Source organism: Brassica napus, chromosome C3 (genome assembly GCF_020379485.1).
Source record: "Brassica napus cultivar Da-Ae chromosome C3, Da-Ae, whole genome shotgun sequence".
NCBI classification, from domain to species: Eukaryota; Viridiplantae; Streptophyta; class Magnoliopsida; order Brassicales; family Brassicaceae; genus Brassica; species Brassica napus.
Genome location: NC_063446.1, coordinates 61,155,059 through 61,178,113, shown reverse-complemented (window position 1 = coordinate 61,178,113; position 23,055 = coordinate 61,155,059). Strand labels below are relative to the sequence as shown.

General features: G+C 38.0%; 1 protein-coding gene across 1 annotated transcript; it reads right to left on the bottom strand.

Annotated features, from left to right (window-relative positions):
* Window positions 1–1,319: 1,319 nt before the first annotated feature.
* LOC106384668 (probable polyol transporter 6) lies at window positions 1,320–3,509 on the bottom strand. The gene is made up of 2 exons (XM_013824604.3): window positions 3,238–3,509; window positions 1,320–2,863 (listed from the first exon to the last, which is right to left on the bottom strand). The coding sequence occupies exons 1-2, from the start codon at window positions 3,374–3,376 to the stop codon at window positions 1,479–1,481; spliced, it is 1,524 nt and encodes a 507-aa protein (XP_013680058.1). The 5' UTR covers window positions 3,377–3,509; the 3' UTR covers window positions 1,320–1,478.
* Window positions 3,510–23,055: the final 19,546 nt, after the last annotated feature.

Sequence of the window (23,055 nt, the reverse complement as noted above, 5' to 3'; positions counted from 1 at the left end):
AAGTATTTGGGCTATAACAAAGCCCACGATAAAACCGACGGAACGGCTGGGCGTGAGCGTTCGGGTCTTGGGTTGGGTTCGGACCAGTTCATTTCGGATCCGGTTCTTTCGGGTCCTAAATATTTATACCCAATAGATACTTAGAAATTTTCGGTTCTTCTCGGGTCCAAGTCGGTTCGGGTCTATAATTAAAATACCTATAATTTTTCGGGTCGAGTTCTGGTATTTAGGATTTGAAAAAGATATGGCATATCCAATTTCATCAAATTTAGTTGATATTTGTCATATATATCTAAAACTTTACAAAATAACTTAAATGAAACTATTAATAATTAAAATAAAACATTTTTAAACTCTAAATTTTACATTTTAAAGCTTCATATTACTTAAAAAATATTACAAAATAATAATAAATGTTGTTAACAAAAGATATTTCAACTAAATCATAAATAATATATATAAAATATAACACAAAAACATCATAGTTTTCGATATACATGTTTTTAAGTCGGGTACAAATCGGTTCTTATCGGGTCGGGTCTATTCGGGTCGGTTCTTTTCGGGTCCGGATCTATTCGGGTCGGTTCCTTTCGGTTCCGGGTCTATTCGGGTAAAAAATATTTAGACCCAAAAGGTACTTATAAATTTTTGGTCCGGATCCGGTTCCGGTTCGGGTTTTCGGGTCCAGATTAAAATGCCCAGGCCTAGGAGCGGCTAAAGAAGATTCAATAGGGTAGTTTATGTATCCTCTTCAAGAAATGACACTGATTGTTTAATTGTTTACAAGAGATCAAACGCTTTGCCCTATTTGTTTGCTTCATCAACGACATTAGAGCCACAGCGAACCGACCTACTGCTATCACTAAACTACTAGCTAGTCCGCATTCCCAGCTACTTAGTACCCTTCTTTCGGCGATTTCAAAGTAGACTTCCCCTCTCCATTCATTAGATAGAGAAGATCGCCAAGATTTTACTTGGAGTATCCGCTTAAGTTAAAAAAGGATCTGCCAGCTCTCTTCGCCTGAATGGAGACATCAAACCCTCGAACCGTCATTCCAGGATTTGCAGTTCGATACTTTCCATTATGTTACAAGCTCACTCTCTTCAAATTCCTTGTGTAATGGCGAAAGTACCACCTCGATTTTTATCTGAGAGGAAAAAAACTCATTCTCTTTGTCTAATACTTGGCCACTGTTTGCTAGTAATTGGCGATTTGCGAGTCGTTGATCATAAATTGTTAACAAATACTAAAACTGTGCGCTGAACGTATCCGTTGGTTTATAGTTTGATGAAAGCCACACACAAAGAACATCGCAAACGCTAAAAAACTGGCGATTTATGAGTCGTTGATCATAAATTGTTAACAAATACTAAAACTGTGCGCCGAACGTGACCGTTGGCTTATGATAAAAGCCACACACAAAGAACATCGCAAACGCTAAAAGAGAGTGGCAAACAAAAAGAAAAACACAAACATATTAAACGGTGACGTTCTCTCCTTTTGTTTTATTATCACCATCTCTTTGAAAAAGCGCTTCGATCTCTTCAAGCGACTTACCTTTCGTCTCCGGCATTAGGAAGAAGAAGAAGTTCCACGCCACCGCCGCAACTCCAGCAAACATAAAGAAAGCTCCTCCGGTTGTTATCGCCCTAGTCAGCGACAAAAACGACATGGACACCGTAGCATTCATCACTCTATTCACCGCAACTCCAAGACTCGCTCCTTGCGCCCTAAGCTTCAACGGGAACACCTCAGAGCTGTACACCCAAGTTATCGGCCCAAGCCCAATAGAGAAAACCGCAACAAAACTATAAGCAGAAACTATGCTTAATACCAAAGCCCAAGCTAGTTTCCCGCCAGAGTTCTGAGCCATCGTGAGCCCAAACCCTAACATCGTCAACGCACAAACCATTCCTCCAACGCTGGTCAACAAAAGCTTCCTTCGACCTACCTTGTCAAGCAAGAAAGTCGCTATGAAGATAAACGTCGTCTTCATGATTCCGACACCGATTGTAACCAAGAAAAGCTTGTCTTTAGCCGTGATCCCTGCCCTCTTAAAGATCTTCGGACCGTATAAAAGCACGGCTTCGATACCCGTGGCGTGCTGGAAGAAATGAATCCCTAACGCAGTCAAAAGAACTCGTCTTACCGCAGGTGTTGGTCTTAAGATCAGCTCTTTCCACACTCCTTCACCGTGAGTCTTCTTGTTCTCCATCTTCACAACTTCATCTTCACAATTTGCGTCGATTCCAGCAGCGGTTTTGATGTCTTTAAACCGTATCTCAGCTTCTTCAGGCGAGTTCGATACTAACTTCAGTATCTTCTTGGCTTCTCCGAGACGGCCTTGTAAGACCAACCACCGTGGAGACTCCGGCATTTTCAAGATCCCTAACGCTAGCACTAGCGAGGGGATCGCAGCTATGCCGAGCATCAGTCTCCAACCGATATGCATTGGTAACTTGGAGAAGAAGTAATTGACTAGGTAACCTAGTAAAATCCCTATACTGATGCAAAGATGAGGAAGAGAAGCTAAGAGTCCTCTATGTGAAGCGGTTGCTATCTCGGCTGAGTAAACCGGAGCAACCATTAGAGCAAAACCGACGCCTAGACCGGCTGTGCATCTACCGGTTAGGAGAACGGGATAATTTGGACCCCAGCCCATTAATACTGAACCTAACATGAACAGTATTGAAGCTAAGACGATTGTGTAACGACGTCCGATTATGTCCGATGTTCTTCCAGCGAGTAATGATCCGAAAAGGGCACAAAGGTTGAGGATTCCGGTGAGAACTTCGATCTGAACTTCGTTAGTCTTTAGATCTTCTTCAATAAACACCATTGCTCCACTCATAACACCAGTATCTATACACATATACCAAAAAATACCACATATTATCGATTCTTATGATCATTAAAATTCTTTTACAATTCCACATAATTGATATTGTTGAATACTACTATATATATCAGATCAAAAACAAAAAAAAAAAAAGAAGAGAAAATATATGTTTAAAACAATAAACGTGATACAGAAGAAAAAAAAAACTAAGACATTTTTGTCGAATCTAGCATATATTTAAATCTTAGCCTTTATAATTTAAAAATTACTAGAGATAAAAGCTTCATATATGTGTAAAGTTGTAAACAGATGTTTTTATATCATCAGCTTTCAATTTAAAATTCCAATAATATTCAACAAAAATGTTAGTTTTGGAGATTTCTTATAATACGCTTACCGTAACCAAAGATGATGGAGACGATAGAGGCGACAATAGAACACTGAAGAGCGTATCTATTAACTCCGGGTGGCTTTTCATTGGTCGGCTTCTGATCGACGGGATCCGGATTCTTGCTGGGGATGACCTGATCTTCCATGATTAGTTTATCACCACGTTATCAGAAAATATTGCAAACCAACTATAGAGTATACAGACTTTATCTCTGTCTCTCCCAGTTAATTAGAAGTCTGTATCTGAAAGTTAGTTATGAGTTTGGTTCACAATATCTTTTTCTCACTACCAAAGAAGATTCGTTGATTATATATAGAAAAAACTTATGACGACAGAAGACAGTACTCGTCAAAGCCACATGCTCGAAATAGGGGATTTAGTTATTTGAATATCAATAGACAAGAGTCATCCACACATCTTTTATTAATTTATTTATAGAGATTTGTGTTGTGATAAATCACTTAAGACCCGATCAATGATTCTAATTACAGACCCTAACTACATGCGTAATAAGAATAACCATGGAACATTGATATGTCTAACTTGCCAAATAGTAATTAACTTTTTATTTTTGATAAGAACGTATCTGAGACCAAATGTAACGTGAACTCTGACAAGCTAAGATGTTTTGTAATTTGATGAAAAGATATGGGTAGACACGAGTCCACTATTATTGGGTGATTAAGAACTATTTTAAGATCTATTTTTTGGTTTTATCCTCGTGAATATTTATAAAGTTATGTCACTGTGTAAAACGTCATGAGTCCATTTTAATAAAAAAAATTCAAAGTAAATATAGATAATTTAAGGACAGAACTTAAGTTCACCCCCTAGGGTGAACCTTTAAATTCACCCCACCCTTTAGGACCATTCAAAGTGACACATAGATTATTAATTCAAAAATATTAAATTAATAAAAAATAGTTACAAAAAATAAAAACGCTAATTTTAACGACGTTAACGCTTCCAGCGAAACCCTAAACCCTAAATCTTAAATTTTAAACCCTATACCCTAGATTCTAAACCCAAATTCAAACCCCTAAACCCAAACCCTATACCCTAAACCCTAATCCTAGACCCTAAACCCAAATTATATACCTTAAACCCAAAAAATAGACTATAAACCGAAATCCTATACCCTAAACCCAAGTCTTAGACCCTAAACTCAAACTGTAAACCTTAACCAAACCCTATAGCATCTAAGTTTGGGGTTTCAGTTTAAGGTTTACCGTTTGGGTTTTCGGTCTAGGATTAGGGTTTAGTTATAGGTTTTGGGTTTAGGATTTACGGTTTGGGTTTAGGATTTACCGTTTGGACTTATGGTTAAGGTGGGTTTAGGGTATATAATTTGGGTTTAAGATTTACGGTTTGGGTTTAGGGTCTACGACTTGAGTTTAGGGTATAGAGTTTAGGTTTATAGTCTAGTTTTTGGGTTTAGGGTCTAGGATTAGGGTTTAGGGTATAGGGTTTGGGTTTAGGGGTTTGGATTTGGGTTTAGAATTTAGGGTATAGGGTTTAGAAATTAAGATTTAGGGTTTAGGGTTTAGCTGGAAGCGTTAGCGTCGTTAAAATTAGCGTTTTTATTTTTTGTAGCTATTTTTTATTTAATTTAATATTTTTAATTAATAATCTATGTGTCACTTTGATTGGTCTTAAAGGGTGAGGTGAATTTAAAGGTTCAACCCTAGGGGTGAACCTAAGTTGTGTCCATAATTTAATGGAAGAGTCAAGAGACTATTTGGATTTAAGAAAATTAAAAAAGGTTCGATTGATTACTTTGAATCATGGGAAAAAGCCAAACATGTTTTGCTTAATTAAGTAAATAAGAAAATCATAGGACGTAATTAGGTAAGCGATAGTAATTAATATCATATCATCTTTAATTATAGGGAGAATTGCCAATTGTGACTCAAAACTTGGAGTCAAACCCAAAACAATACCCCAACTTGGGTCAAAGGCAAAAATAACCTAAAAGGCTATTGAAATTACAACTATCCCCTTGTGACCAAACAATAAAACGAAATTTTTTTTACGTTTCTACCCCTCGCAAGTCGTCTGTTTAGACGACTTGAAAATAAGTCGTCCAGACGACTTAACTGAAAGTCGTCTGGACAGTTAGTCTTAAACATAATTTAAAAATTTTGTAAAAAATATTTTGATAAGTGAAAAATGGGAATTATGTAATTAACATATGTCTTAGGAGGTATAAATTAAGATATAACAAATTTCAATTGTTTTCAGCATAGATGAGTGAAAGTAGTGAGTCATGATATTCTTAAGTTTATGTTTCATCAACATATGTTGTAGTATTGTATGTGTTCTTAGGGTTAGATTTTGGAAAGCATTAAAACCGTTTTTGAAAATTTTTAAAATTACTTATGCGTGTTCATTTCTGTGTATAGTAAACACTATTTAAGTATAATTTGATTTTATAACGTGGTTAGTTAGTTAATCTAGTCATTTTAGTTTAGGGGTTCATTTTAGGGTCTAGGACGACTTAATATTTTGTCGTCTGAAAACAGACGACTAAATATTAAGTCGTCTGTTGTACATTATCAGCCAGAATAAGTCGTCTAAACCGGACCAAACCTTAAAGTTTACCAATGTACTTTTAAAGCTAACCGGATTATTTACCCAATATATAAGGTGATTTTTATTTTTTTTGTTTCATTTTTCGCGAAATTCAGAAACCCTAACAGTTCTCTCTCAAAGGCGATTTCGAATTCCCACGATTTCCGAACAAACCATCGTTCTCAACGTCGGCTATCTATCTCACCGTTGTCGCCGCAGCTTCTTCTAACCCTAGCGCCGCCGATTCCTCTAAACCCTAGCGCCGCCGATTCCTCTAAACCCTAGCGCCGCCGCTTCCACTATTTCCGAACAAACCGTCGCCCTCGCCACCGTGGTCACCAACGTTCTCACCGCCGCTTCCTCTAAACACTAGCGCCGCCGCTTCTTCTAAACCCTAGCGCCGCCGCTTCTTCTCTGTAAACCTTAGCGCCGTTTCTCTGTAAACCCTAACGCCGCTAAGTCATCAATCTCGAGGAAAAGATGAACATAAAACGTTGTCTCTATCAATTTACTCATTCTCACCGTTTCACGTTTATTTTTTCAGATCTATAACCGCAATGACGAGTACTCCAACTCCTTCTGCGACTGGAAGACTTGTAAGTAATTTAAGTCGTCTGGAAAGTCATCCAACTGGACGACTTAGTAGATGACTTAAATATAAGTCGTCCATTTGGAAGACTTTCCAGACGACTTAATGATAAGTCGTCTACTAAGTCGTCTGGACTTATATTGTTGTCTTTGATTATTTTGCAGACAAAAAAGATGGATATTCCAGAACTCCCCCGTAGGTTATACACATCAGGGGAAGAGCCAAAAGCCCACAATAGCATTTCGTATCATACGGATAACAGCAAGTTGCATACTGCTCTTAGGAAAGCTCTTACTGATGACGAATTTGAAGAGCTCAAGGAGTCGAGTTTGGGAGTTTTCATCAAGTTCAAGGAGCAGGGATTTGGTTGGGCTTCAAGGCTGGTTCACTACATGCTCAGTTTCAAGCTGGACATTAAGAAGAAGTATGAGATGTGGTCTCTCGTTGGTCCAGAACCTTTGAGGTTTTCACTGTTAGAGTTTGAAAACCTCACTGGTCTAAACTGCGAGTACATCGAGGACCTTGAGACACCAAAATGTGACGTTACCCCAGAGATGGTTTCTTTCTGGGGGATGCTGGGAGTTCATCTGGAAGCTGGGCCAACTACTGATCAGATAATAGCAGCACTGAAGAGATGCGGGGATTGGTCCAGGGAAGATCGCAAGCGGCTCGCGTACCTCTCCATCTTCACTGGATTCATTGAAGGGAGAAAGTTTTCAACCGCTACACGATCTACTCTGGCAAGGCTAGTGATGGATTTAGAACGGTTTGAGAATTATCCATGGGGGAGAGTCGCGTTTAAGGTGCTGATGGACTCTTTGTGGAACAAAGAAATTGCTGGCTGTTACACCGTGGATGGGTTTATACAAGTTCTTCAGGTCTGGACGTACACAGCTATGCCGGAATTGGGTGCTAGTATTGGTGGTCCCAGAGCAGACAGTCCGTCTCCACCGATACTGGCTTACGAGGGCAGCAGAGGCCGCAGATCAATGAAAGCTGCTATCTTGAGTCAGGTATTTACTTCAATCCAAAAGACTGCGCAGACGACTTATTATAAGTCGTCTGGAAGGTCGTCCAGCTGGACGACTTATCGGACGACTTATAATAAGTCGTCTGGAAAGTCTTCCCAGCTGGACGACTTATCGGACGACTTAATTAAGTCGTCTGGAAAGTCTTCCATCTGGACGACTTATTAGACGACTTATTATAAGTCGTCTGGAAGGTCTTCCAGCTGGACGACTTAGTAGACGACTTATAATTAAGTCGTCTATTTAGTATTTTTTTTCAAATATCTAACTCGATTCTTCTATTTACTGCAGACCCGCGTGATCAACTTTGTTGAGAAGGACATTAGTGAAATGTGGCCAAAATGGGACTCTGAGGTTGAGGACCTGCCCGCGGAGAACATCATTAAAGTCATGTATGAGCGGAGACCGTGGAAGTGGACCATGGATTGCTGGGAAGTCACTGGTACTAAGGTCAATACAAAACCTAAGGTTGTGACTCCATCGAAGAAGGCCAAAGAGATGGTTGTGTTGGAGGAGGAGGAGGAGGAGGAAGACAATCCAAGACCTCGGAAGAAAGCTCGTAAAGAGGCTCCTAAAGTGGCTAGTGAAGAGGCTAGAGAAGAGGCTAGAGAAGAGGCTAGAGGGGTGACCAGAGAGGAGTTGGAAATTATGTTCAAGGGCGTAGCTGACTGCATGAAAAAAGGGTTTAATAAGTGCATGAGGGAGTTTAGGAAGTTGTCCGATAGATTGGAAGCTGTGGAGAAGAAGGTTGGTGTCACCAATCAGGCTACCCCTCCACCTCTAACCAATCAGGCTACCCCTCAAGATAAACAGCCTACCCCTCTTGCCAAAGAAACCGGGGGTAGAAACAAACAGGCTACCCCTCATGCCAATGAAACCGTGGTTAGTAACCAGCCTCCTCCTCATCAAACCAAACAGCAGCCTCCTCCTCCTCAAAAGAAACAGCAGCAGCCTCCTCCTCCTCAAAAGAAACAGCCTCCTCCTCAAAAGAAACAGCCTCCTCAAATCAAAGAGGTTAGTATCAAATCCAGGGTTAACTAGTTGTCCAGACGACTGTAAAAGTTGTCTGGACGACTAGTTGACCCTGGACGACTTAAACGTAAGTTGTCTGGACGACTAGTTGACCACGGAAGACTTAATTTTAAGTCGTCCAGGGTCAACTAGTCGTCCAGACAACTTTTATTTAAGTCGTCCAGAGTTAACTTGTGTGCAACTTTTATTGCAGAGATGGTTGCCGGAGGATACAGCAACCGAGGCGAACTCGGTAAATAAGATCTTGCCGGAGGATAAAGCTTCCACCGAGCCAAGCGATCCAGTTTCAGAACCGAGCCTGGTTGTATTGGACAAGCGTGCAAAGAGTAAACGAGCGAAGAAACCTGCTCCCACTGTGAGATCTCCTTATACGGCAGAGAAAAAAAAAGATAAAGTGGCAGCCTATAATCCATTTCCGCCAGTAAACAAAGATAAGTTGAAGGAACTCGCTGATTGGTTGAAAACTGATCCGTAAGTGATTGCTTTACCCATAATAGCTTGATTTAGTCGTCCAAAACTGATTGCTTTTTTGTTTGCAGTCATTATTTAACTAAGACCGAGGACAAACCACGTACATCACCAACAAGGTGGTACCACTTCCTCCGGACAGCCAGAGGATGGCTGGAAGACTGCGTAAGTCTTCTGCACACGATTTAAGTCGTCTACAAAGTCGTCCAAGTAGACTACTTTCCAGACGACTTAAAGATAAATCGTCTGGAAAGTCGTCTACTTGGACGACCACGTAGACGACTTATATTTAAGTCGTCTGGTAACTTCTAACTTGTTATATTTAATATGCAGCATATAGATGCTTGGATTAATGTGCTAAGGCAGAGGTATCAGGAGAACCCACAAGCTTTCAGGAGCGAGCGAATGTGCTTCCTGGATCACAACTTTTCCCAGTCTTGGAGAGAGCAGTATCAGCTCTTCAAAACATCGGAACCTGATCACAAAGGTTTAGGAAGAGTTCTACCTGGTGGGGCGTCGAATTTTTATGACGGATCAATACCTTCATTTTGCCAATCAAACAAGAAGTGGGGGGAGGACATTGATGATATCTATGCGCCAGTGAACTTGGACGACAAGCATTGGGTTGCTATTTGGATATCGATCCCTAAGAGGCACATAGTCGTCTGGGACAGCATACCTTCATCTAGTGTACCAGACGCATGGGATGCGATAATGGAGCCTTTTCTCCAGATGGTCCCTTATCTGCTTGTTGAGTGCGCAGCCACCGACGAAATACGGGTCAAATACGGGTTGGAGCCATACACATATGAGAGACCGCTGAAAGGTGTACCCACGGCCAACAATGGTGATTGTGGCGTGTACGCTGTAAAGTACATTGAATGTCATGCTCTTGGGGTCTCCTTTGACCCTAAAGACTTTGCTAGGTGCAACGCGAAGAAAATGAGGGATAATATGGCGGTGGATATATGGAAGGAGCTTGTTGATCAGCATCTGAAAGAAAATGTGGATGGTGATAAGTTCGTGGGCATGTATGATTAGATTTGAACATGATTTTTAACAAGCGAAGTATTTGTATTTCAGCTTGTCTTTGTATTTGAACATGATTTTTTAACAAGCGAAGTATTTGTATTTCAGCTTGTCTTTGTATAGCATTTGAACATGATTTTTTAACAAGCGAAGTATTTGTATTTCAGCTGTCTTTGTATAGATTTGAACATGATTTTTTAACAAGCGAAGTATTGTATTTCAGCTTGTCTTTGTATAGATTTGTAAATATATAAGTTGTCTGGAAGAAATAAGTCGTCTGGAAGGTTTTCCAACTGGACGACTTACAAATAAGTCGTCTAGAAGGTTTGGACGACTTATTATAAGTCGTCTGGAAGGTTTTCCAACTGGACGACTTACAAATAAGTCGTCTAGAAGGTTTGGACGACTTATTATAAGTCGTCTGGAAGGTTTTCCAACTGGACGACTTACAAATAAGTCGTCTAGAAGGTTTGGACGACTTGAAGGGATAGTAGAAGGTAGTCTAAAAATAAAATACACTTGAAGGGATAGTAGAAGGTCGTCTAAAAATAAAATACACTGGACGACTTAGTAGAAGGTCGTCTAAAAATAAAATACACTGGACGACTAAAATTTAGTCGTCTGGACGGGTAATCAAGACTGGACGACTTAAATTTAGGTCGTCTGGACAACTAGTCAACTGGTTGTGTACATTGTGGTTTCGTATGGCCAGTTTCCTTGCAGTTTGAGCATCTCCGTGCCCTGTGTTTCTTCCTGGGTTTGTGTCCTCTCATCCTAGATAGCTCCAACCAAGATTGCCATCTTGATTTCTTCGGTCTCCCCCGACCACGCTTTAGTTCTGGAGGAAAGCATTCTCGTTCCTCAATATGTTGTGACACGATAGGATATATATTCTCTGAGTATCCTGCATACAGATAATTCTTTGAGTACAGTGGACATACAAGTGTGGAGATATGCAAACCAGCATGTATTCCAGCAGCTATAGCATGAGAGCAAGGTATTTTCTCCACTCCATAGACACCACAATCACACTTTGCATGTTCCAAATCAACCACACAGTCCATTTTGCCACCTTTGACAAAGAAATGCCATCCATCAATTGGTTCGACCGTCATCGTACCCGCTATCTCTTCTCGAACAGCAAGCAAGTATTCAACACCCCCGCTATGTTCAGTTGTGAGACTCAAAGCATCTTGTCTCCTTTTCCAATACCATTTTCCTAACTTCTGCCTTATGAACTCCAGCAGGAACGTAATCGGAAATCCTCTTGCTCGCTTCAGTGCGGAATTAATAGATTCAGCAATGTTGCTTGTTTTTATGTTGAACCTGTTCCCCTTACAATAAACCCTTGACCATAGCCTGACGTCGGCTTTCTCCAAATACGTTGCAAGTTCCGGGTTTGCACTCCGTATCTCAGCCATGTACCGGTCAAAATCGTAAACCGTGTGAGCATAAGCAGCCCCTTTCACCAAGTACATGAGATGTTTCCCTTTAAACTTTTTGACAATGTTATCTTGAAGGTGATAATAACATATTCCTCGGGTTGCCCAAGGAAACACCTTATCACACGCACTTTTAATGGCCTTGTGCCGGTCGGAGACTATCACCAGAGGCTTGTCATGAGATATACAACTAGCCAATTTTGTGAAAAACCATTCCCAAGAAGGTATATCTTCCTCATCCACGATCCCAAAAGCCAATGGGAATATCTGAAAATTGCCATCTTGTGCGGCTGCAACTAACATAGTTCCTCCATACTTTCCACTTAGGTGAGTTCCATCCACCACAATGACCCTTCTCTGATACTTAAAACCTTTGATAGAAGCTCCAAAAGAGAGAAATAGATACTTAAATCTTTTCATAGAATCAAGTTCTATCGCCGTGATAGAATCAGGATTTGCAATGGAGATTTGCTCGAGATATGATGCCAGACGCGAATACCCTTCTTCTGCTGATCCTCTCACCAATCTTTGTGCATATAACAGTGCTCTGTATGAAGTGGTGTAATCAAGCGCCATGCCAAACATGTTCCTCATTGCATCAGTGATATGCTGCGGAGTTATCCCATCAATGATTCCAACACGATCAATGAAAAGACTACCTACATACTTCGGAGTACAGTGTCTCCGCTGAGCGATTCGGTCTCCCGCTGAGCATAAATGTTTTTCCACATACTTTGTTACCCAAAACGTGTTTGTCCCATGTTTGACACTCGCTCTGACCTTCCATCCACAATAGCTAACCGGACATGTTGCCACAACGAGAGTTTTCGTTGATTTGTATAATCTGAAAGAAAACTTACCCCTCACTGCTGCCAACCGCAGCTCTGAAAGCAGTGCACCCTTGCTAACAAAACTCTGGTTGACATAGATACTGGTACCATTCGATTTTCCTCCTTCAATAGCATTTGTCTTAGCATATGTCTTTTGGATTTCTTCAAAACAAATATTATCATCATCTTCCTCGTCCTCATCTGGAACCTTTCCATAAAGACTGTAATCCCCACCATTCTGATCCGTTTCACCAACAATAGAATTATCAGCATCCTCCTCCCCATTTTCCTCCTCCCCATCTTGATTTTCATCTTCAACAAACTCATTATCACCAACATCTTCAAAACATTCATCAGCTTCATCATCATCACCAACATCTTCTTCCCATTCACCAGCTTCATCATTATCACCAACATCTTTTTCCCATTCACCAGCTTCATCAATATCCCTTTTCTCTGAAACCGTTTCGACCTTGCTGCGGCTTGATACACAAAGACATACTCTATGGGTTTTGAGTATCTCCAGCAAGTTTCGAACTTGTCTATCACTTGTAACATGAATGGGAAGACTGCCTGGAGCCATCATCATTTCTGCTGGTAATGAGTAGCTAATCTCCACACTCACTGTTCTCATGTCCAGGTTATAATCTTCTTGAGCCATTGCAACAAGTTCAGCATGTGTTGAATCTTCATTCAATAAAAACAATCTTGCTCCTTTGAGATCATCAACCACAAAATCCCAACGGAAATCTCTCAACAACCATTCTCCATACACTGCATGTAACTGAAAAATCATCTGCAAATATTCAAAATAAAACACATTAGTAAACATAGAGAAAATGAAGAAGTTCAATAAACATTGCCGCAGACGACTTAGCATTAAGTCGTCCAGAAGACTTAAAGGTAAGTCGTCTAAAGAGGTCACTTTTGCAATTGAAAATTAAAAGGGACGACTTAATTCTAAGTCGTCCGGCTTTGTTTGTTAAAAAAAAAACTTCAGACGACTTATATATAAGTCGTCTACGAGAAACGGGCTAGTTTTGCATTTGACCGAATCGTGTCAGATCTTTGACTATTTCTGGACGACTTATAATTCAGTCGTCTCTGGGAAAGTTAAAATTTCAATATTTTATGAAAACTTGACGACTTACGTGTAAGTCGTCCTAGGTTAGTTTTGTAATTGAAAAATAAAACTTGAAATTTAACTTTCTCCAGACGACTTAGATGAAAGTCGTCCAGCTAAACGACTTAATTTAAGGTCGTCCGGGATAAGCAAGGTTTGACCAGAAAATTGGGAAAAATTCTGGACGACTTTGCTTTCCCCGGACGACTTTAAATTAAGTCTTCTGGAGGGACGACTTTATATTAAGTCGTCTGGTTAAAGTTAAATTATGAAGTTTTATTTTTCAATTACAAAACTAACCTAGGACGACTTACACGTAAGTCGTCAAGTTTTCATAAAATATTGAAATTTTAACTTTCCCAGAGACGACTGAATTATAAGTCGTCCAGAAATAGTCAAAGATCTGACACGATTCGGTCAAATGCAAAACTAGCCCGTTTCTCGTAGACGACGTATATATAAGTCGTCTGGAGTGTTTTTTTTTAACAAACAAAGCTGGACGACTTAATTTAAGTCGTCCGTTTGACCAGAAGACTCATCAGTAAGTCTTCTACATACAGATGACTTACTAGTAAGTCTTCTACGCGAACAGATCTTGAAAAAAATTCAAATTCGTACCTTAAACTAGGTGAGATGACTTCGTTTGCACACAGGGTCTTCTCCAACCACCCAGAACCTCAAACGAAAGCAACCGTAAGTCAAAACGAAAGAAATATGGCTCTGTCAAAAGCTTGAGTTTTTTGGATGAATATAGAGAGAAAGTGAAAGAAATGTTGTTTTTAGTTCATAACAATTGAAACAGAGAGAGTGTAAAGAGATTTACGTGCATTAAAGGGCATTAAAAGCTCCAAACAGTTCGTACAAGGTTGTTGCCACTATTCATTGCAGTGGCAATATTGTAAATACTTGAAGAAGATGAGGTTGAGACAGTAAAGAAGCCATTTTCGAAAAAAAAAAAAAAAATGTTAATGGCATTTTCGTAGATAAACTGCAGGTGTGGGGTTAAAATCTCAAAAAAAAAAGAGTCAAAAGAAAAGGTTAGTTTTCTGTTTGACTCCAAGTTTTGAGTCACTTTTGCAAAAAGCCCTTAATTATATGTAGTTAAAATGTCATGTTAATTATTCATATACTAAATTAGTATGGTTTTCCGTATTTATTTTCCAACACATGCGAGTAAAAGTTGGCATATAGTTCATGCTGTTTAACATGATACTAATCGAGAGTATTAGACAAAAATATCATATATACGCTTATGGAATAGTCAAATGGAACAAGTGAAATAACCATGTGAGATATTTTCCATAATTAATCTAGATTAGTAAGACGAACCCTCAATAAAGCAAATCTCATCGCTCATTAAACACTTGGCTTACCTTAATTGATTGAAGGTTGCATAAATAAACTTTTAAAAAATAATCTTCTATTTTCCATATATACATGTAATAATATAATATTAGTGAACATAATAAAAAGGGTAATTCTCCATATTAGCATCTTTTTAGTTTTTGTCTCAAAAGTAGGATGGAAAGCTAAAAGTCATAAAAATAACATTATTAATTGTTCAAAAAATTCCATTACTCTCAATAAATAATACAACTAACAAAAAAAAGACGCATCTTCTCTCGGCGTCGTCTCCTACGATATCTCTCTCACGACGGCGGCACCAAGACCACGAGCATTGTCATCAATTCCGGCGACGACGAGCACTGCCATCAACTCCGGTGACGACGAGCATTGTCATCATCTCCGACGAAAGCACGAAGCTTTGATTATATTCTCTCCAATCTCTCTCTCACGACGGCGGCACCAAGGCGACGAAATCCCAATCAACTCCGGCGATGAAAAGCACTATCTTCAACTCCGACGAAATGACGAAGCTTTGATTCTCCAACGCCATCTCGGTATGATTCCAAAGTCTAGAGTTTTGAGATTCAAATAAGAGGCTTCAATCTTCAATGATAATGGTTTGAGAACTAATAAGTTTGTTTTGTTGTATTAATTGAACAGATAGAACAAAGCAATTCAGGATTCACTTTGAGCAGTATAAAAGCTAAGGTAATCCATCTTATCTTCTCCAAAAGTTTCTATCTTGATGGGATTTGGTTATGCCCTTAACATGTTCAATAGAATGACAAAGCCTTTCTGTGTCATTTTTAAAGCATTGATTGAGAAATATGATTAATGATCCTCTTGAACTGTGTTGAACACTCAGGTCTTGCTATTATCTCCCGACCTTTTGCCATCATTGCTGCTGCTCTTACTGTCTTAAGCTTAGCTTTCCTAAGTGACAAGTTATTTTGATTTCTTCTTTAATTTATACTTTTATATCTCTCCTTACATATTCATTTGTTGTTTATTTGCATCTATTGATTGTGTTTAGGAAATGTTGCTTAACACATTGTTAGTCTCTTGTTGCTTGTGCTTGTGAAGCTGACTAGTGTTCAGAAAAATTTCAGGAAGCATTTGTGTAGTTTCAGGAAAGCCTTCCAGAAAATCGGATGGTAACAAATTTTGAAACTTTTTTGCTTGGTGTTTTGTTCTGCTTAGTCATGTTGATATCTTTGGTAGGCTCTTGAATTTTCTTATGAGTCCCTTGTTGCTTGTCTTGTGAAGCTGTCTAGTGTTCAGATTAATTTCAGGAAGCATTTGTATAGTTTCAGGAAAGCCTTCTAGAAAATCAGATGGTATTTTTCCTTCTTTACGCAAGATAGAAACAAGATGGGAGATTCTGATTTCGGATGGACTAGGCTTGATAAAGAGGATGATACACACGTCAGTACCAAAGAAAAATCAAGATATATGTATGCAAATCTATGCATATTAATCAATATGGTATACATATACTTCGTAGTTAGATCATGTAGATAATACACATACAATTTTCTGAATGTGAGATAGGAGAAATCATATATCTGTGTGGTTTACATAGCTTGCTCTTGTTTTTGGTTCTTGCAGATATGATGGGATGCTAGATACAGAAACAGTGACCAATCCCACAGACAAAACGGTGGCTCATTTGCTGAAGCATCCCAAGGAAACAAAAGAAAGTTGTGAAGGGTATATTTCGTTCCATGCTATTTTATAATCGTTCATATAGAGCTTTACACCGATTTATTGTTAACTTAATACTCAGGTGTTGATTTTGTCATCACTCAGTTTAAGTTGATGTGTTACAGAAGAGCTTGAGGTATTCAGAAGAGTAGCCAACATCTCTCTGCATGTCTAGAAACAATCTCCTCTTTGGTCATTTCATGTGAAGCTCTTATTCTTGTAATTGTTTTGTTTTATGACTTATTGAATACCCCTTCTTATTACACGTACCTCCATGAGAACTACATTTTGGAGAACTCATGAAGTTTGTTTGCTCTTACATGTTTCTCTTTTAAGACCATATTTGGTCTCTTATTACAATTGTATGCAATCACTAAAGACAAAAAAAAATTCTCATATCAATCAGTCTAAATTAAAGGAGAAATAAAAACTGTTAATGAATTTGTCTTTTCTTGAGTTGATGCATTGGTATGTGAAGAAAGACCCAACATGTTCTTTACTGTATGCGATATTCAAAACATGTTTCTTGTTCAAACCATTATATATTGATTAATATGCATAGTCTTTGTTATGGATGACTATCCTGAATTGAAACTTAATCTTCTAGAACAACCAAAACAAAACAACATAATCAAAATCTATAAAAAATTCATTGGCTATAGAAATCACCAAATAGAGCTCATTGTCTACAAAAGAGAGAACACATATCAAACAGAGAACATGGAAATAAGATAACTTGAAGCATTTTCAGTAATTCTATCAAGAAAGTGTTAAATGTTGTATCATTATAAAACACACATGTTCTCTAAGATAGCTTGTAAAACTTTCAGGATGGGTTTCCAGAAAATAAAATGAATGTGTTTTCTTGCACAAGTCTGTTTTCGAAGAGAATCAAAAACGTGTAAGGAATGTTAGAGAGTCCTTGTTCAGGGTGGCTATCCTGAATTGGAACTTAATCTTCCAGAACAACCAAAACAAAACAACATAATCAAAATCTATAAGAAAATTCATTGGCTATAGAAATCTCCAAATAGAGTTCATTGTCTACAAAACAGAGAACACATATCAAACATAGAACATTGAAATAGGATAGCTTGAAGCATTTTCAGTAATTCTATCAAGAAAGTGTTAAATGTGGTATATCATTATAAAACACACATGTTATTTAGGATAGCTTGTGGAACTTTCAGGATGGGTTTCCAAAAAATAAAATGAGTGTGTTTTCTTGCATAATTATGTTTTCGAAGAGAATCAAAAGCGTGTAAGAAATGTTGGACAGTCCTTGTTCAGGATGGCTATCCTGAATTGTAACTTAATTTTCCAGAACAACCAAAACAAAACAACATAATCAAAATTTATAAGAATATCCATTGGCTATAGAAATGTCCAAATAGAGTTCATTGTCTATAACAGAAAACATGGAAATAAGATAGCTTGAAGCATTTTCAGTAATTATATCAAGAAAGTGTTAAATGTGGTATATCATTATAAAACACACAAGTTATCTAGGATAGCTTGTGGAATTTTCAGGATGGGTTTCCAGAAAATAAAATGAGTGTGTTTTCTTGAATAAGTTTGTTTTCGAAAAGAATCAAAAGCGTGTAAGGAATGTTAGACAGTCCTTGTTCTGGATGGCTATCCTGAATTGAAACTTAATCTTCCAAAACAACCAAAACAAAACAACATAATCAAAATCTATAAGAAAATTCATTGGTTATAGAAATCTCCAAATAGAGTTCATTGTCTACAAAATAGAGAACACAAATCAAACATAGAACATGGAAATAGGATAGCTTGAAGCATTTTTAGTAATTCTATCAAGAAAGTGTTAAATGTGGTATCATTATAAAACACACATGTTATCTAGGATAGCTTGTGGAACTTTCAGGATGGGTTTCCAGAAAATAAAATGAGTGTGTTTTCTTGCATAAGTCTGTTTTCGAAGAGAATCAAAAGCGTGTAAGGAATGTTAGACAGTCTTTGTTCTGGATGGCTATCCTGTATTGAAACTTAATTTTCCAGAACAACCAAAACAAAACAACATAATCAAAATCTATAAAAAAATTCATTGGCTATAGAAATCACCACATAACAGAACATGAACTGAACCGTGACGTTCACCATCCCTTTGCAATGTTGCTCTAAGGTGGCTTCCTAGAGGATGATCAGCTGAAAGAAACTGTAAGGGAAACAACTAATTACAACATTAATAATGGCAAAAACTTAAACATATTTGTTAAACATATAAAGTTATCTGTATTAGTGAACTAACCTCATCCAGGAATATATACTTTAACGCGTTGAACGATGTCATCCCAAGCTTGCTCCACAGTTATATCGTCATCATCATCCTAAGGGTGAATTGCCTAGCTGCAACATGAATAATATTTTCTTCTTTAACAAATAAATAATTATAGAATAGAGATGGTACAAAAAGACGTACCTTCTCGAGAGCCAGCTCAGTAGTAGATTGTTCTGAATCCTGCTTTTTCTTGAAGACATTTGATACAACAGAAAAGTCTGGTAGCTGCAAGTGGCACCAATAGAGAAAAATATTCAGAGAAGAAACATGAACTTTCTCAATCATGTAACTTGCTTTGACACCAAACCTTTGATGTATAATTTTTGGAAGCTTTTGTACGTGTTCATGACCTCCTTCCTGATTTATTTTGCAGATGGGAACATAGGCAACAAATGAGACACATGCCTCTCCAAAAGCTCAACTGAGTACTGAGACTCCAGTTTTTACTCCAAATCAGACGCATCAGGTACATGCTCAAAATCTTGGAGTTTTCAAGTAATTTTTGGAAGCTTTTGTACGTGTTCATGATCTCTTTCCTGATTGTTTTTTCAGATAGGACCAAAGGAAACGTTTAAACGATGTATAAAACTACTTCAGTTAGTGTAGAAACATCAATAAAGTTTTGAGAGTATCAGAAGTTTCAGTTGTCTTGAAGTATTTTCAGGAATTTTATTAAGAAAATCTTAATGTGATACTATTATAAGGCATATATGTTATCTAAGATATCCATCAAAATATTTTAAAGACAAAGTATTGTTCTCACATGTGTTATATAGTGTAATAATGATTACTTTCTTGGAGCTGATGAGGGTCTCATCTTTGTATATGTTTTGCTGATACATTTCGTCTCTAAAAAGAACCAATATCTCGTCATAACAGAATCGCAATATCTCTCTTAATTTAGCTTCACTGAGACACTGACCAGTCGGGTTTCTGGGGTTAATGATCACCATTGCACATACCTGCCATTAACCACGTGTCTTAACCAATAAAGAAGCTTCTATATCAACAATTCTACTCACTGTTATTCCTTGAGAGCGAGCCTGAGCAACAAAAAGCTTCTTTCTTTTTTGGGTTTGCCTTTGCTTAAGTGTTGTAGTTGGTGAAGCCGGAGTACCTAGCTTCTTTGTTTTCTCATATTTTGACTTCATGTGCTTCTTCTTCTTCTTTTTCAGTTTCATCTCTGGTAATTTCCTCTGCAGTTTGTTTCCGGTAGGACCAAGAATTGATCGGAACTCCCGCTCACCGGAATCGGGACGGAACCGACACTGACCTGATTCTCACCCGAAAGAATATGCTTCGATATCCACAAACCCAACAATGAATCTACTAAATTTGCTAATTTCAAAGCAGGTTTAGAGAGTGTAGTATTGAAAAATCTGCACTTTAACATTACCACTTTAAGGATCCTTCTAGCAAACCAAACCAATTTGCTTACATGTGTTCACGAGAAAAGCAGTGATATAAACAATGAGAGAAAGTGATGAAAATCACAAATAATAGACTTGGAACTATGAAGATAACAACACCCTTTTGACTTTGGAAAATCTAGAAAAGGAAGAAGCTTTCTGATCAAGAGAGAACCTCTGATTGCATAGTGATATTTCTTCACATCTCCGTTGAGAGACTCGTAGTCTACTAGTTTGAGAGACATTTTCAGAATTGACTTTTCACACAAATAACAAACACGCTTAGCTCGATTACGGAGTGAAGGCGGAAACGATTAAAGTGGTGATGATGGCGATGGAGATGAACGGCGCCGGAGATGATGATGGATGAAATGATCGACGCCGGAGATAATGACGGCTGAGATTAGTGTTGGGTTCGCGGGTCAACCCGCCCTGACCCGCCCCGCCCCGCCGCGGGTCGAATCATTTTTTCGATTCAAAAACTCGACCCGCATAACCCGCAAACAAAAACTTTTATATCCGCACCCGCCCCGCCAAAACCCGCAGGTAACCCGCCAAACCCGCGGGTAATATTAATTATATTAAAAATAGTTATTTTAATTAAATATGATTATTTTCTAATTATATAATAATTATTTTAATTAAAAATAATTATTTTTTATTTATATAATAGTTATTTTTAAAAAATATTATTAAAAAAATATATTTATAATTAAAATTATACAAATATTTATTGTTTTTTATATATTTTACGAAAAAATGTTTTTTTTTTCAATTTTTTTTTTTTTTAATTTGCGGGTTGGCGGGTACCCGCGATTCAAATTCGGCTGACCCGCACCCGCCCCGCTCAAAATAATCTCGACCCGCACCCGCACCCGCGATTTAAAAATTTCAAATGGTTCGACCCGCACCCGCCCCGCGGCGGGTCAAACGGGGCGGGGCCCACGGGCAATGATTAAAATTTCCAGCTCTAACTGAGATGATCGACGCCGGAGATAATGACGTCTGAGATGATCGATGCCAGAGATGAGGCAAGCTGTTGTCGTCGATTCATGATTTAAATTTTCAGAAAAAATGTAATTAGAGAAAGAAATAGATAAAATGGTAAATGTCCATATTAAATGAAACATTTTTGTGATTTTGGATCTTGAAGTCTAGAAAGGAAAGAAAAAGTTGGTTTAGTGCTATCTAAAGTCATTTCTCAAAGCTTATAATTTATACTATAATTTATACGTATACACATATAGTATCTTACGCAGCCAGTTGAATTAAAAGTATGCTTTCGATCATGCTTCTTCACCTCGTGCTTAATAAATCTCAAGCTCAAGAACATTCATTACATGTAATAAACTATAGCTAGTTTATAACCCAACAATAGTTTACTTTACCACAAGCAGCTATACAACGATACTTACCTACAACTTCCGAAAAAAAACAGTACATATCCACAGAAAAAACAATTGTGAATTAAAAGTTAGATGTGTCCTATTTAAAAAAATATCATGAGAATCAAATTTGATTTGATCTTCAAATCAATAGTCAATACTAAGTTTAAGATATACTAAAAACTAAGAAGAGTTGAGGACAAAAACAATCCTAGAAAAGTAGCTGCTTTGTGTATTGTTAATAACAATTTCTTCAATGTGCCTTGTCATAGACTCAATAGCCTTGTGTGATAACTACAGCCAGGCTGGCCCTGAAAATTTGGAAGCTCTAGACCGGTTAGTAAAGATTTAAAAAATTTAAAGATTTAAATTTTTTTAAAAAAAAATTAGGAGCCTATTTACATATAAAATTTTTTAAAAAATTTGAAGGACTCAGGTGAATGTTTTATTAGGCTTTGCCCATGACCGGTCTTCGATTACATGTAAGGAATCTATATTATAATAGATCACTTTTTGCTCTCTTCTAAGGATGTCCACGTGGCAACATGTGGGCTCCACCCAAAAAAAAAATTAAAATAATTGAAAAAATTGTTAATTTTCGATGTTAAAGTAATGCGCTAAACTCAGGTTTATTCTTATGGGCTCTAACAGTTTCAGTTAGCCTGTTTGTGAAGTGTCGTCGTTTTTAACGTAGGGTTATCTTTCTCACTTCACTTCAGACACATCTCGAAACACAGAGTCGTTTGTCTTTTCGTAATCTCTCAATCTCCGGCAAACTTTACATCTCCCCATCTTCGATAACTTCTTCATTAATGGCCCCGTTTCGTATCATCTTTGTTAACCCTTCTTATATAAACTTCATCATAGATCGAGGAAATCTACATCTCGAAAAACGGCTCGATTCCTTACTAGGTTTTCTTTACAGCATCTCATCGAAAACGTCTCTCTCTACTTCTCCAGTTGCTCAAACCGGAGCAGTGCATCTCATATCAAGTCAAAGCTTTATTGAACCAGCGCAGATTTCAACCCATCATTGACAATGTCCTCCTCCGCTGCTAGCCTGCCACTGTTGCTCAAACAGTAGTCTCCTATCTCTGCCTTGGTCTGACTTCTCAGTTCGTTGTTGGCCGGATCGTCCGCTTTTAGGATTCAAGGACCATCAAAAAGAATGGTGAATTCGTGGGTATCATCACCCTCCTCCTAACCTTTTTTTTTTTTAAATCTGCAAACTAACATATAATAAAGCTTTACTTGGATTTCAGTTAAGGGATCTTTGACGAATGTTTGCATATCGGGAAAGCAAGGCTCTGCTTCACATAATAAAGCTGCTCACTCCGTAAGCTTTTCAACCATCATTATCTATCCATGTTTAATTGCAAGTTTGATACTTTAAAAGAGATTCACCGAAATTTTGTTATTTTGCTTTGCTGTGTATATCATGTTAATTTATAGTTTTGTGTGGTTCTCTGAGAATGATGTTGTTCTCATTTACATATTGTTTTGGTCAGTGGGTTTTATTTTAGGTGTAAAACCGTGTCTACGTCGGAGTTCATACGAGTCCTCAC

Bases quoted from the DNA above. Each gene is read 5' to 3' on its own strand.
- LOC106384668 (XM_013824604.3), bottom strand. From the start codon at position 3,376: ATGGAAGATCAGGTCATCCCCAGCAAGAATCCGGATCCCGTCGATCAG. The intron at 2,864-3,237 runs GTAAGCGTATTA...ATATGTGTATAG, and splicing joins CTCCATCATCTTTGGTTACG to ATACTGGTGTTATGAGTGGA.